The sequence below is a fragment of the Tachypleus tridentatus genome, chromosome 10 (genome assembly GCF_004210375.1).
Source record: "Tachypleus tridentatus isolate NWPU-2018 chromosome 10, ASM421037v1, whole genome shotgun sequence".
Taxonomy (NCBI): Eukaryota; Metazoa; Arthropoda; class Merostomata; order Xiphosura; family Limulidae; genus Tachypleus; species Tachypleus tridentatus.
The window spans coordinates 159,652,901-159,666,820 of record NC_134834.1 but is presented as its reverse complement, the minus strand read 5'-3'; the positions used below and the strand labels follow the sequence as shown (position 1 = coordinate 159,666,820).

General features: G+C 33.9%; 1 protein-coding gene across 1 annotated transcript; it reads right to left on the bottom strand.

Moving 5' to 3' along the window:
- Positions 1–1,161: 1,161 nt before the first annotated feature.
- On the bottom strand, positions 1,162–13,039 carry LOC143230767 (beta-1,4-galactosyltransferase galt-1-like). The gene is made up of 2 exons (XM_076464891.1): positions 12,775–13,039; positions 1,162–7,262 (listed from the first exon to the last, which is right to left on the bottom strand). The coding sequence occupies exon 2, from the start codon at positions 7,245–7,247 to the stop codon at positions 5,676–5,678; it is 1,572 nt and encodes a 523-aa protein (XP_076321006.1). The 5' UTR covers positions 7,248–7,262; positions 12,775–13,039; the 3' UTR covers positions 1,162–5,675.
- Positions 13,040–13,920: the final 881 nt, after the last annotated feature.

Below are 13,920 nucleotides of genomic sequence, written 5' to 3'. Positions count from 1 at the left end.
TCTTAAAGAAATTACAGAATTAAAGAAACAGACGAACAATTTTTCACATAATGGTCCAGAAGTAAATTTAGGAGCCTACAACGCTGAATAAATGGTTCGATTCCCTGCATTAAACAGGGTACAAATAATCCATTGTATTTCTGCATTGAGTGAAAACACCCTTATATCCCCACTTTTTGTCAGAGTGAGCTTCGTAGCGACTCTTTCATTAAATTCAGAGTTGATAGTTTCATTTCTGCCTTATTCTTGTAATTCTAGTGTTGTCTAATGAGTAATTTTATCTAACAATTATCAGAAGGAAACATGGATCCTACATGTTCTCATATCTCGTACGTAAATAACATCTAAAATCACTCAGAAAAAAAAAAACCAAGCAATAAGTGCCCGGCATGGCGAGGTGATTAAGGCACTCGACTCGTAAACCGAAGGTCGCGGGTTAGAATCCCCGTCGCACCAAACATACTCGCATTTTCGGTCGTGGGGTTGTTATAATGTCACGATCAATCCCACTATTCGTTGATAAAAGAGTCGTCCAGAGTTGGCGGTAGGTGGTGATTACTAGCTGTCTTTCCTCTAGTCTTACACTGCTAAATTAGGAAGGGCCAGCGCACATAACCCTCAAACAATTGATAGTGGACTTTTTTTTTCGTTTTTTTTAATTTCGCGCAAAGCTACTCTAGGGCTATCTGCACTAGCCGTCCCTACTTTAGCAGTGTAAGACTAGAGGGAAGGCAACTAGTCATCACCACCCACCGCCAACTCTTGGGCTACTCTTTTACCAACGAATAGTGGGATTGACCGTCACATTATAAGGCCCCCACGGCTAAAAGGACGGGCATGTTTGGCGCGAGCGGGATTCGAAACCACGACCCTCGGGTTACGAGTCGAACGCCTTAACACGTTTGGCCATACCGGGTCTTGACTATCTTAGAAAAGATAAAAAAAATGTACAAAAGTATTTGCATCCTTACATAAATTATCACAGTAAAAAATAGCAATAATAATTAAGTAAGCAGAAGTTAAAATATGTTTTTGAGAAATGTTTTAATGTTTAATATTTTATAGCATCTCAAATTGTGTTGTTTGGATGTACATATTGATAAATGGAAGAGAAGAAGTTATAATAAAAGATTTATTTAGAAAACAAATAAAAAGCTGAGAAAGAAAAATACAATACTTTTTTATACTTAAAATTACATACAAAACTTAACTGTGCACTCTGAAAAAAACTGTAGAAATACTAACAAAATAAAAATTTGAAATTAGTCCCAAAATTAACCAAAAGTTGAACAAAACAAAATGCATTATTAACAAACCGTATTTCCAACAACTTAACTTATACAAAACATTTGCGCTGTAATAGTTTCATAGATCGTAATGACCAGTTCTGCTAACAAAAAATAAATAAACAAAAAAGCTGAGGGAAGACTTGAGGCATTCCTTAATAAATACAATTTGTTTGTTTATTTTGAATTTCCCACCAAGTTACTCGAAGGTTGTCTAGGCTAACCGTCCTTAATTTTCATGTGCTAGACTAGAAAGAAGGGCTGTTGGTGAACACCATCCACAACCACACTTGAGCTACTCTTTACCAAAGAATAGTGGAGTTAACCTTCACTTATTACGTCCCCACGGTTCAGAGGACCAGCATGCTCGGTGACGGGGATTCAAACCTGCGATCTTCAGATTACGAATCGAGTGTCCTCACCACAAGGTTATGCCAGGCCGAGATAATACAAATTCGTACGTTTAAGGTGATTTTTAGTATCCAGTGTCAGTGTTCCACAACTGTGTCTCTTCACTCAAATACTTCCTCATTGATGGACAAGTAAAGCTTACTCCCAATCATCTCTACTATATGTGTGAGAATTAGAAAGATGACAATTTTATCTAAGAACAGCTTCGCTAAAGATGACGACAACAATTAACTGACCCATAAAGATCTATCAAATGATACTAGACTTGGCTATCACACATTCTGAATTATCTGAAACATAATATTAAGCTAACCTACAGGGAAATCACAATAATTCACCATCCATTTATAACCGTTCCCTGGAGGATTTGCAATGCTAAAAATCAGGGGTTCTATTCCTCTCAGCGGACACAGCAGAGAGCCCGATGTGGCTTTGCTATAAAACACTAACGCACGTATTTTATATTGATAACATCAAAAGAGATGAAGGAAGCTAACACCCTGTGACTAGCTAGTCGGAGATTGGATTTTCTTTTAATTTTCTCTCTTTTGTGATTATTTACAGAAGAAACAACATTATTGGAACTAAAATATAAACACTTCATTTATACTTCTTGTTCAAAATACACACTAGTTTTAAATCACAGAAAAGGAGGGTTATGGTCAATCTTCTTTTACATAATTACTACAAAATCAACTTTTTATACAAGTTTAACTAGCCATTCTATTAGCATTTCCAGCTGGTATTAGGTTAGACTTCTGTTTTGCAGCAATACTGAGTTGGATTTCTCGTAGCGTGGCTACAAGAAGGTGTCTTGCTTAACCATTACCCGTTTGACGCAAAGTGTGGTTTTTAACTGGCACACAGACGTCAGCACAAGACTATTATGGCTTGTGTGACATTTAAGTTCATTTCAAAGATGATCAGTTGTATTGGGAATCCAGTGAGCGTGCTGAACAAGGAAGGTAAATGAACTTACTGTTGAGTTCATTTTAACCAATTTCAGCCAATATGAACAAGTTTGGTCGTTGCATTATCGTCTCGTAACATTTCGGTTTGTTTGCAAAATATACAAAGCTCCGCTATGGGCTATTAGTGACCTGCCCACCACGAGTATCGAAACCTGATTTTTAGAGTTGTAAGTCAGTAGATATACTGTTTTGCCGCTGGGAAAACAACATTTCGGTGTCATAAAATTTGTTGTAATACCACCTCCAGTCATGTGATCAAATGTTTCATGTGGTTTTCCTCATATTTTTATCTCATTGCCAGTTTTGGAGCACCAATGAAGCTGTTTTCCTGTTTACGTCTGTGATAAATAACTTTTAGACTGGCTCCAGCTGCTATAATACACTTTGTACAGCGTTATTTTTATGGTACTATTAAAGCAGTGTAAAACCGAATGATGTTAAAAAATGATTAATTGAAACACAAGCTGATCTCTGTTGCATCTTAGAAACCTTTAACCAAAGTCTGTAACCACAGTTTTTCTCGTGGAAAACGTAGTCCCTCAGTGTAGACAGACTCTGACAACGACATATTTAAATATCCAGTCAAAAAAAAAGTGTTTTATAATGACATTCTTGCTTATTTGTTATGTAAAACTACTAAATGGCGGCGTGTGCTTATTTGTCTACTATTTAATAAACAACTTTGGAGCTACTCTTGTTTGACCGAATAGAGGAATTTGGAAATTAATCTTGAGGGTGTCCTAAAGTGAAGAGTGAAGGTTTTGCGGCAATAGTTTGCAAACTTTGAAACCTCAGGCTCACAGTCCATGCACACTACCTACGAGGCCACATTTGACCTCCTTCTTTCTAGATTCACTATTACACCCTTTTCAAAGCCGTAATAACAGACTGTATTAGGCACGACAAGGAATATAAGGGATTGTAGTCCACAAATGGTACACAGAATTCGGCAGTGTATTACAATGTTGATTGTGGCATTCAGGTTCATCAAAAAAATGCATAATATCGATTACATGCTCTAGAGGTTTGTGTTATTATTTAAACAGGTAATCCTAATGAACTGTCCAATCATTATAAAACTATACATATCAAATGTTTGATTATATCCAACTTGAATTACAATCCCGAATTTAGGGTTAAAATAATATGCATTGCTGACAAACAGAATACCGATTACTTAGTATCAAAAATATGCATACATATATATTACTGAATGCATGTTAAATGCTGAAGTACCCTTTCTTTAAATCAAAATTAACATTTTTACCCTACATTACCCAGACGAATTTAAGGTACAGCAGTACATAACATAGATACAAAACGTTACAGTACGATTAACTCAATAACCTCAGTACTTTCAAAAGACTTTCTGTATTATGATTTTTATGTTCTCTTCCCAACAGACGCATTTTACTGGTGTTAAAGTACTAAACATTTCACCAGCTTTCTCAAATGGGTAAACTGAAACGTTAATGATTATCATAAATCACAAGCAGTGATTCTCTGTTCGAGCCACTTCTTACACGTTGTGCTGTCATGAGACATCTTTAACGAGATTTTTCCTCTCAACGGTCCAGAAACCTGTCTTCTCTTAAAATTTCATTATTTCCAATGGCCTTCGTAGGCTCTTTTTGTTTCGACTTCACCAGATGTCAACCTGTTTACTTATGTTTCTCCAAGGCTGGGACACTGTATTGGGAAAACGTCGTTTTTGAATTATGTTGCCTAGTGAGGAATTTGTCTCGCATCCATCTGTTGAAACTTTTCGTATTATGTAAAGTTACCAGACTGTGGAAGGGGGAGGAGGATTACCAATTAAAATCGGGGAAATGAAGGAGAAACTACATGGAGTGGAATATGGATTAACTACATGGAATGGAATATGGATTAACTACATGGAATGGAATATGAATTAACTACATGGAGCGGAATATGGATTAACTACATAAAGCGGAATATGGATTAACTACATGGAGTGGAATATGGATTAATTACATGGAGTGGAATATGAATTAACTACATGAAGCGGAATATGGATTAACTACATGGAATGGAATATGAATTAACTACATGGAGCGGAATATGGATTAACTACATAAAGCGGAATATGGATTAACTACATGGAGTGGAATATGGATTAACTACATGGAGTGGAATATGAATTAACTACATGAAGCGGAATATGGATTAACTACATAAAGCGGAATATGGATTAACTACATGGAGTGGAATATGGATTAACTACATGGAGCGGAATATGGATTAACTACATGGAATGGAATATGAATTAACTACATGGAGCGGAATATGGATTAACTACATAAAGCGGAATATGGATTAACTACATAAAGTGGAATATGGATTAACTACATGGAGTGGAATATGGATTAACTACATGGAGCGGAATATGGATTAACTACATGGAATGGAATATGGATTAACTATATGGAATGGAATATGAATTAACTACATGGAGCGGAATATGGATTAACTACATAAAGCGGAATATGGATTAACTACATAAAGCGGAATATGGATTAACTACATGGAGTGGAATATGGATTAACTACATGGAGCGGAATAAGGATTAACTACATGGAATGGAATATGAATTAACTACATGGAGCGGAATATGGATTAACTACATAAAGCGGAATATGGATTAACTACACGGAGTGGAATATGGATTAACTACACGGAGTGGAATATGGATTAACTACATGGAGCGAAATATGGATTAATTACATGGAGTGGAATATGAATTAACTACATGGAGCGGAATATGGATTAACTACATAAAGCGGAATATGGATTAACTACATGGAGTGGAATATGGATTAACTACATGGAGCGGAATATGGATTAACTACATGGAACGGAATATGGATTAACTACATGGAGTGGAATATGAATTATAGAGAATTTAGAGTTTTTTGTAAGATAAAAACTAAAATTTGGGATTATTTTCTATGTTTTAATCATTTCTCATAGTGCCTCAATTTTTCTTTTAAACCTGTCTTTTATTCATCGTTTTCCACATTTGAACAATAGGTGACGTCGCTAGCAGTTTTTGATATTTTAGGGTCGACCGATTCATAACTGATTCAGAAACGCTGCTGTTTTGACAAAATTTGTTTCCCTCTCGGTAGTGATGAAGTAACCCAAATTCTGGTGGAATGACTTGAAACCGATAACCAACAACATGTTCTATCACTTTATGAATTCCTCCGACTTTAACCACACGAGGGCGTAAAATTACCTTTGATCTTTCAAATGGGGGCCATATTTTCTTTTTTCTTAACAGTTTTGTCTGAGTGAGAAATTCCATTATTGAAGAATTCAAGGCTGAATTCTGAGAAGTAAAGCTTAAACAAAAAAAACTGTTTCTGAAAACATAGCTTCCCAATTTAAAACCTTGTGGTTCTATTTTGTGTTTATCTACATAATGAATTAGTTCTTGAACTGTCATCTGGTGTTGCTTCTGAGGGACAATAAATTCATCAATATCAACAAGTATTACAAACTCAAAAGTATTCATGTGCCTATGGATGCAGTCTTGAATAGCAGCAAGTTGACCCTTTTCCCATATATTTGATAATGTCTTTGGCAAATCCCAGGAGTGAACAGACACCGAAACATTGGCTTTTTCTTGAAGTTTTTTCAGTAACAAATGCACCTCTTTTGTTATGCCATTATCGTAGAAGGTGAAGTGTGTGGCACCAATAATTTGATAAAAAGCAATAAATTCTGCAATCCGTGGCGTCAGAAGGACATTGCCAAACATTGGCCGCAAGCAGACAACTGTCTTATTTGTGCTGTCATCTGACCTCAACCGTTGTTGGTGAACTGGTATCCAGGCTCTCACAATTTTCCTCTTTTTCAAAAACAGAGTTGCAGAAACCGGTATATTCTGGGACGAAGCAGGAAAACAGTAAAACAAAATGGCCGACGTGGATTTACCATGATTTTCAGTGATAACTTGAAAGTTTGTGTCAGTGGTCTGATTGTAATCACCGTAATTCAGCATACAGCTCACTCTTTGTAAAATCAAAGGGCGGCGAGGCCCTGCTGCAACAATGGTCACTCTAAAACCTTCTGATAATTCTGCTCGGTCATCCCAGTAGGCTGAATAGGCGAATATTTTCCAAGCCATTCGTGTCCATTTGTCCTTCCAATCCTTTTTACCAGCAACATTGTAATTTTCTTTTATTATTGTAATTTTGGTGTCCTTAGGCTTTTTAAGTGTCTCAATTTCTGAATGAAAAGGTTCTTTTATCAAAGTATTGGATTTCGTGGATACGCGATTTTCAAAACTCAAAACTTTATTTTGTGGTTTTGATTCTGAGGTTTTGTTAGGAATATACTTCCTAAATATTTCTGTTTCATGGGATTTTTTTATTATAATATCCTTGTATCCTGTAGGGATATGGATTTTTGCCGTAACACGTTCTGAGTTCTTGACGTTATCTGGCTGTATAGAATACTTAACTTTTTGAATAATCACTACGCTAAGTAGTAATAAGCTACAAAATATCCCAAAGCATTTGGCACTCCGAGGATATCGTCTATTCCGAATCATGATCTTTGGATTTACCTGTTGAAAATAAATACAAATCAAAATGCATTACTGGACCATCATGATTACTGGTACGTGCGGCTTGAAAATCTTTAAATAATACGATCTAAGTTTTAACGATAATACAAACAGCAAACCTAAATTACGAAGTCATCTTGCAACCAATACTGAGGCACCTATGGCCAGTTACATCCAAGAAATGAGGTCAGATATGCTACGAAACATAAGTCATTTATTCTTTCATTGCGTATCAAATGTTACTTAAAACTATCTCTATTCTATATACACGTTTACATAAAATAACATTACCTTTCTTGTCTGAAAAGGAAATGATTAATGCAACCTTTAAACGGCGGTCATCATCAGTTGATGCTACAACCTACAACATTCTCACTAATTAAGGGTTAACTTCAACTTAAAAAGACAAACATTTATATTCTAATTGAAGTCTCTTTTTATTCATTCCATGCATAAATTACTATTCACTAAACTTATTAATTAAAATGACTTATTTTTTATTTAAGTCCATTTAAGCTTAGCAATGAAAATCTGCTAAACTGGAAAGTAACAGCTTTGAGATTGTTTTAAAGTGTTATACATATATATATATAACTTATTTATTTATCCGTATTTGAAAAAGGTAGTACTGTGTTTCACAAAAGAGTTACTTGGACTTTTGGATGAGATGTTGGGTGGTCACTGGTCAGTTTGTATCAAGACAGAGAGAAACAAGAACTAGAGGAAGCCACTAAAACTGACACCTCAGTTATTTCTCACAAGAAAACGTCAGCAAACATTGGCACTAGAATGTTAAAAACTCAGTGAAAAACCGTTCATGTTATTCAAAACCAGGCGTGTTCAACAGAGAGGAGTTAATATCTGAAAAGAAAATCAATAACCCGAGCACTTTCAGAAAATAGTCTTTTTTTTTTGTTTCAGATTGTGGATATAGCTCTGATTAATGGGTTTCTTTTTTGGCGATCGCAAACCGCTTTCCATTTTTGTAGTGTACTTAGCGAGGAAGTAAAAATGCTGTAAATTGATAAGGATTAAAGGCTTAGGTTAACATCCAATTCACTAACATCTAGTGCAAACTCTAAAGCATTACATCTGTAGTGGAAATAATTCAAAAACTAAATCCTCAAACACGTGCCTCTGGAAAACAGGCGTGTGAGGTAAAATGGGGTGTGTGTATTTTTCTAATAGCAAAGCCACATCGGGCTATCTGCTCAGCCCACCGAGGGGAATCGAACCCCTGATTTTAGCGTTGTAAATCCGGAGACATACCGCTGTACTAGTTGGGGGCGTAAAATAGGGAGAATAAGCTATAAGAACAAACTGAACGTTTATTGCTGTTTTTAAGTTTTGTATCAATAAATAAATGTTCTTTTCAGTTGTACTAAAACCGATAGTGAAAAACTACCATTAAGTGGACTTCTTAAAATTTTTATTTATACAGTAATAAGTTACAGTATATTACAAAGGAAAATAGAAATAAGAAATATATACCAACGGAGATGCTACATACAAAGACAAAGACATTACTCAATAAAAAAATTAACGACTTTGATAACATTAAACATTTTCATAAACTATGGATTATATTGTTTATTTTTCAATATGAACTAACCCTAATGCTTCTTGGATTGAGTTTCCTAAAATATATATGATTTAGAGAGTAAAAAAATGAAATATTATTTTTATCTTATTTTCTGCACTCGGGTTTTTATTTTCTGTATCTTATGAAAAATAAAATCCTGAATGAGCATTACTTTCATGTTTAATATTCATAAAATCAAAAGCATACCAGTCTTCCATACCTCTATCAGGGAAGGATTGTTAATAATTTCTCTATCGGTGTTTTAACGACATAGTTAAATGCTGGCAAAACAAAAGAGAAAGCGCAATCACTTTGAAACTTTCTTAAATAACAGATGTTTCCAGTGGTTACAATCGATATTTTTAAATTTTCTTTCGTCATAATAACCGTCGTAATTACCACCTATGACACATTTACACAATTTAATGTGTCAAACATAATATACTTAAATGTTGATGGGTAATATGGATAAAAGTTTCTGGATTAAAATAAAATTTGTGAACCACGAATAGCAAGTTTTGTGTCATTTCAACGAAACTGCTGAAGAGATTTAGAACATTTTTTCTATGATAAGTTTGTTTTTATTATCGTTCATTTTATGTCACTAGATAGCACGTTATTTTAGTGTCATTATTTCCTGTTATTCGCTACTGATTAGCTTGTGTTATTACGCACAGTGTGTGTGAAATAGCACTCGGTTCTTTTGGGCTAGCAAGTGGTTCCATGATTATTAACTACTCTTGCTACCACCCAATTAGCATACGTAGCTTCACTCAAACCACATAAAGTCTGTTTCTTTTGGAAAACCTAATACGGCAGTAGAAAAGGAGAGAGAGAAATACAACGTCACTGTGATCACGTTATAAAAATGGACTGTTGGTGATTTAGCCTCCATAGAAAGGAAAATACACGAGGCAATAACATTCACAAGCTCAGGTTCAATGAGCTCTTATTTCACGACACATGCAAAAAAAACCTAATATCATATGAATATAATAATGTTACACTTAGAATCAAAGTTAGTATCCCTTATGAGCTACCGTAGAGACAATTCACAATCTTTTATCACAAATACTTCACTGGAATGCCTTATTATCATTCACTTAAGAAGGTTAATATCAGATTTTACAAGTTCCAGTAATGAATTCTGATCATTTACCTCTAAATAATTCGTCTTCTTTTGATACTTTTGTCACGTCACATGTTCTTCAGCAGTACAAAAAAACTTTATTTTAATGTATTTATTTATTCGTTTATTCATTTATTTTATATGTCACCCAATTAACCCTAGAAATTTCGGCATCTTAACCTGTACAGGGAATGCATGATATTGTACCAGTTTTCTGTCAAATTGGAATACAGTGGCACAAACGCTAGTTGACAACCATATTAGATAAGAACTGATAAATTTAAGATTTTAGAAAGATCTAATTTATTACCTAGATCATTATAGGTTGTGTTAAATTGCTAACACTTAACTCCTATGACTTTTTAGAATCGTTGAAAAATCTTACAATTAAAACGACCTGATGATGTGATAGTTTTTATATTATTGGCAAAAATCATATGTTTTAAAACTATTAAATTGAATGAACAGCGTACCAGGTGTATTGTAACTGTTCTGGATAGCAAAACGAGGAAAAAAATGTTCCAGTTCATAGTTATTTTTATTTTGACTGAAGAATTAAAGCAAAATTTAGCCAAAACTGGCGGCCATTTTGTTTTGTGTTTTGTTTTTGCAATTTTAAGAGCTTCAAATGGTACACTCCATTTTTCAATTCCGCAGATCCGAATTGTGGTAAAACAACTTTATACCAAATTTCAACACAAAATGCCTTCAACACTTATACATGAGGGTTCTTTTTAACAGAAAGCAGACTAGATAGCTCTTGTAACACAGTAACCTTGTGTGAGAATTCTGAAACTAATAATGTTTTAAATATAAATGTTACAAAACAAAACTTATTGGAGTACTAAAATGTTAATAAAAAATTTAGTACCAATAACTAAAAATTCATGAATATTGTATGTGTACAATATTAAAATCTATAATTTTATAATATTCCAGTTGTCTATACGTTTTAATAACGTATGTGAACTCTTGACATTTGTTTCTTATCTTATATGTGTAATTTCATCAAAGTTATTCATTATTTGTTTACTGTATCGAACCACTGTAAATAGTTTAATTAGGCCTTTGTTTTAAGACGTCTATCTTCTCTATACTATACATCAATCATTCAGTGTGTTTTTTTTCGTAGATAATGCGATGTAGTTTAGTCTTTGCCATCTTTTGAGCATTTCTGAGACAAAGAAGTTTCTGTGATGAAATAATAATATATTGAGTTAGTTTATAATCCAAACTGCACTTCTAAATATTTTCCCTACCTTTTCAGCTTGTTTAAACAATAAAATAGTCATAAAAACAGGAAACCCTCTTGAACAAACACTAATAACAACAACAAATATATAAGTCTAGTTAATTTAACATATGGAATAATACATTTAGTTTACCTCTGTTGTTTTTAGCACATACAAAAAACAATAAGTCACAGAAATTAAATTACACAAAAGAAAATTAGTATATTATCTGACACTACAGCGTACCCGCTTAACTGACTAACAATTTGAAGTCTCAAAACAGTTGTTTGGAAGATAACTGATTTATTTCTGTACGATTTTATGCAAACGTAAATCTGCCTATTTAATAAATGACTGTTTCCAAACTTCACTTTTTATCATAAGCAATATCTTTTGATTTATATGTAAATGTACTAGTAGTAACTCATGATGATAAAAACTTCTTTTATGATAAAAAAAAAAAATTGCATTTGATTTCATTTTGTTTTCAGAGAGTTTTATATAAGTTCACCAAATAAGCCAGTTAGTATAATCGTCTATAAACAGAAAGCAATTATATATTTAGATCTTGTACTTCTAAGCTCAAAAATGTCACTCAATATTAATTAATTTTTTCACGTTTGAGTGTATTTCAAATTCACAGCTATTTACCTGGTAGTGTGATAATTATAGAAATATTAACTTGAGACGTATGACCTTTGAACAACAGTTTCCAGTGCTATTTCAAAGATTATCTCTGCTGAGCCTCGGGGGGTCTAATTTCCAAAATGTTAAGTCTGCAATATTTGACTTAGAATATAAGAAAAAGGTAGCTTCAGTGCTGATGCTAGAAGATATTAAACGGTTAACACCAAGAGCCCTTCATCAATAAATTTATTATTCGCATTTTAATGTATCATAGAATCATTACGTTTGATCAGTTCTGTTTTATATTTCTAATTAAACTGAACGAAGTTTCAAGGAGTTCCGTTACCAGCTTCCGCACCAGGGCCACAGAAAACTTATCTCCGGTCCTAGTTTGTTTTTACACGTACGTACTACTGCTTCGTCGAGCAGAATAACCTGATTTGACCAGTGACCTATATATTTACAAACAACCTCTTACAACCTCAAGCTTCACGCACTTAAAACTAGTAACTGTGAAACTAATCCATAATATCTTTTGCCTTAAATTTCCCAATTCATTTGTATGATACTAAAAAAAAAAAAAAAGAGTTGATGTAAGTTTGATAATTCATCTCTCGTTAATAAATGACCAGTCTATAGCTCAAAATCATTATGTAGCTAATATTTCAGACATTAATAACACTCGTACAGTCTTGTGTTAGTAACCAGTGGCATTAATAACATTAACACTGTTTTGTGTTGATGATCAGTAACATTAACAGCAGAATTTCTAGTTTACAAACACAGTATTACTTTATTTTGAGAAGTGTTAATAAAAAGTGTATAATAATTTCTAGGAAGCGACAGGATTGCATGTTTTATTCACCAGTCTTCAGCACAAGATTGTGCGAGTGTTATTGAACCAGCTGGTTGCAAGAGATTAATATAAGGTTGCTCGTTTACCTGTCGAAGGCTTAACAGAATAGCGGGCAATATTCTGCAGCGACCACTTGGGAAGTTGAAAGGTTAAGTTGCACCCATCTGACCATGTTTTCCCAATCACAAACAGCTACCTTTATCTCCACGACATCAATCACACACTTTGTTCGATCCAACACAGCACCTTTTGCGTTTAAATGAAACTACAGTTTGGTATAACATAAATCAAAACAGTTTAAGTAAATACAACGTAGTCTTGAAACAAAAGTACTGATGTTATGTGTATGTATCTGACAAGGAACTAGGTTACGAAACTGGTTTGTTAGGGTAGGAGATACGTGTAACAACTCCATACGTCAGGAGAGATATTGAGGCCCTCTCGAGACGATGACCTCTTTCGAAAATGGTCTATGCTGGTAGTAAACAATACCGATCTAAGAAATACCAATCCGCTATTGAGATGTCTTGAAGAAATTATACGATTTTATATTGGGAAAATGAAATAATAGTTATGTTTACTTTTTATATCTCGGAAAAAAAGGTTATATTTTTGTGAAGTGAGTGTTCTTATAGTAAAGCCACGTCATCTGCTGAGTCCACCGAGAGAAATCGAATCCCTAATTTTAGTATTGTAAATCCGTAGACTTACCGCTGTACCAGCGGGAGACATTTTGTCAATGCTCAATTATAAAACAACAGTTGATAAACATTAAGGAAAAACAGCATAAATTACACTTTAAAAATAAATAAACAAAATTTAAAATTACAATAATTTATGTATGTATGTCGTATATTTCAAAAGACCCAAAACTCTAACTGTATCGCTTTCGAACAGTTGGATATTTTTCTTTAGAATAAGAAACTATTCTAAAAGTAATTAACCGTCATACCCTCAAATATTTGTCTACTGCTCTAAATAAACCTGCTTAACGTATAAAATATTTCTGGATATTAAAACTCGACCATGAAGATATGACTGCAAACATTAGAACATAATACATAAGAAAAAGCATTTAACAACAGTCTTCTTGAAACCACAAAACATACACGTGAATCATGATTGAAATCTTTCTTTCAACCAGAATAAGCTTCAACACAACCTTATCAGTATTAATATCTTAGCAACAGTCAGGAACGGTTATTTGTTATTTTGAATTTCGCGTAAAGCTA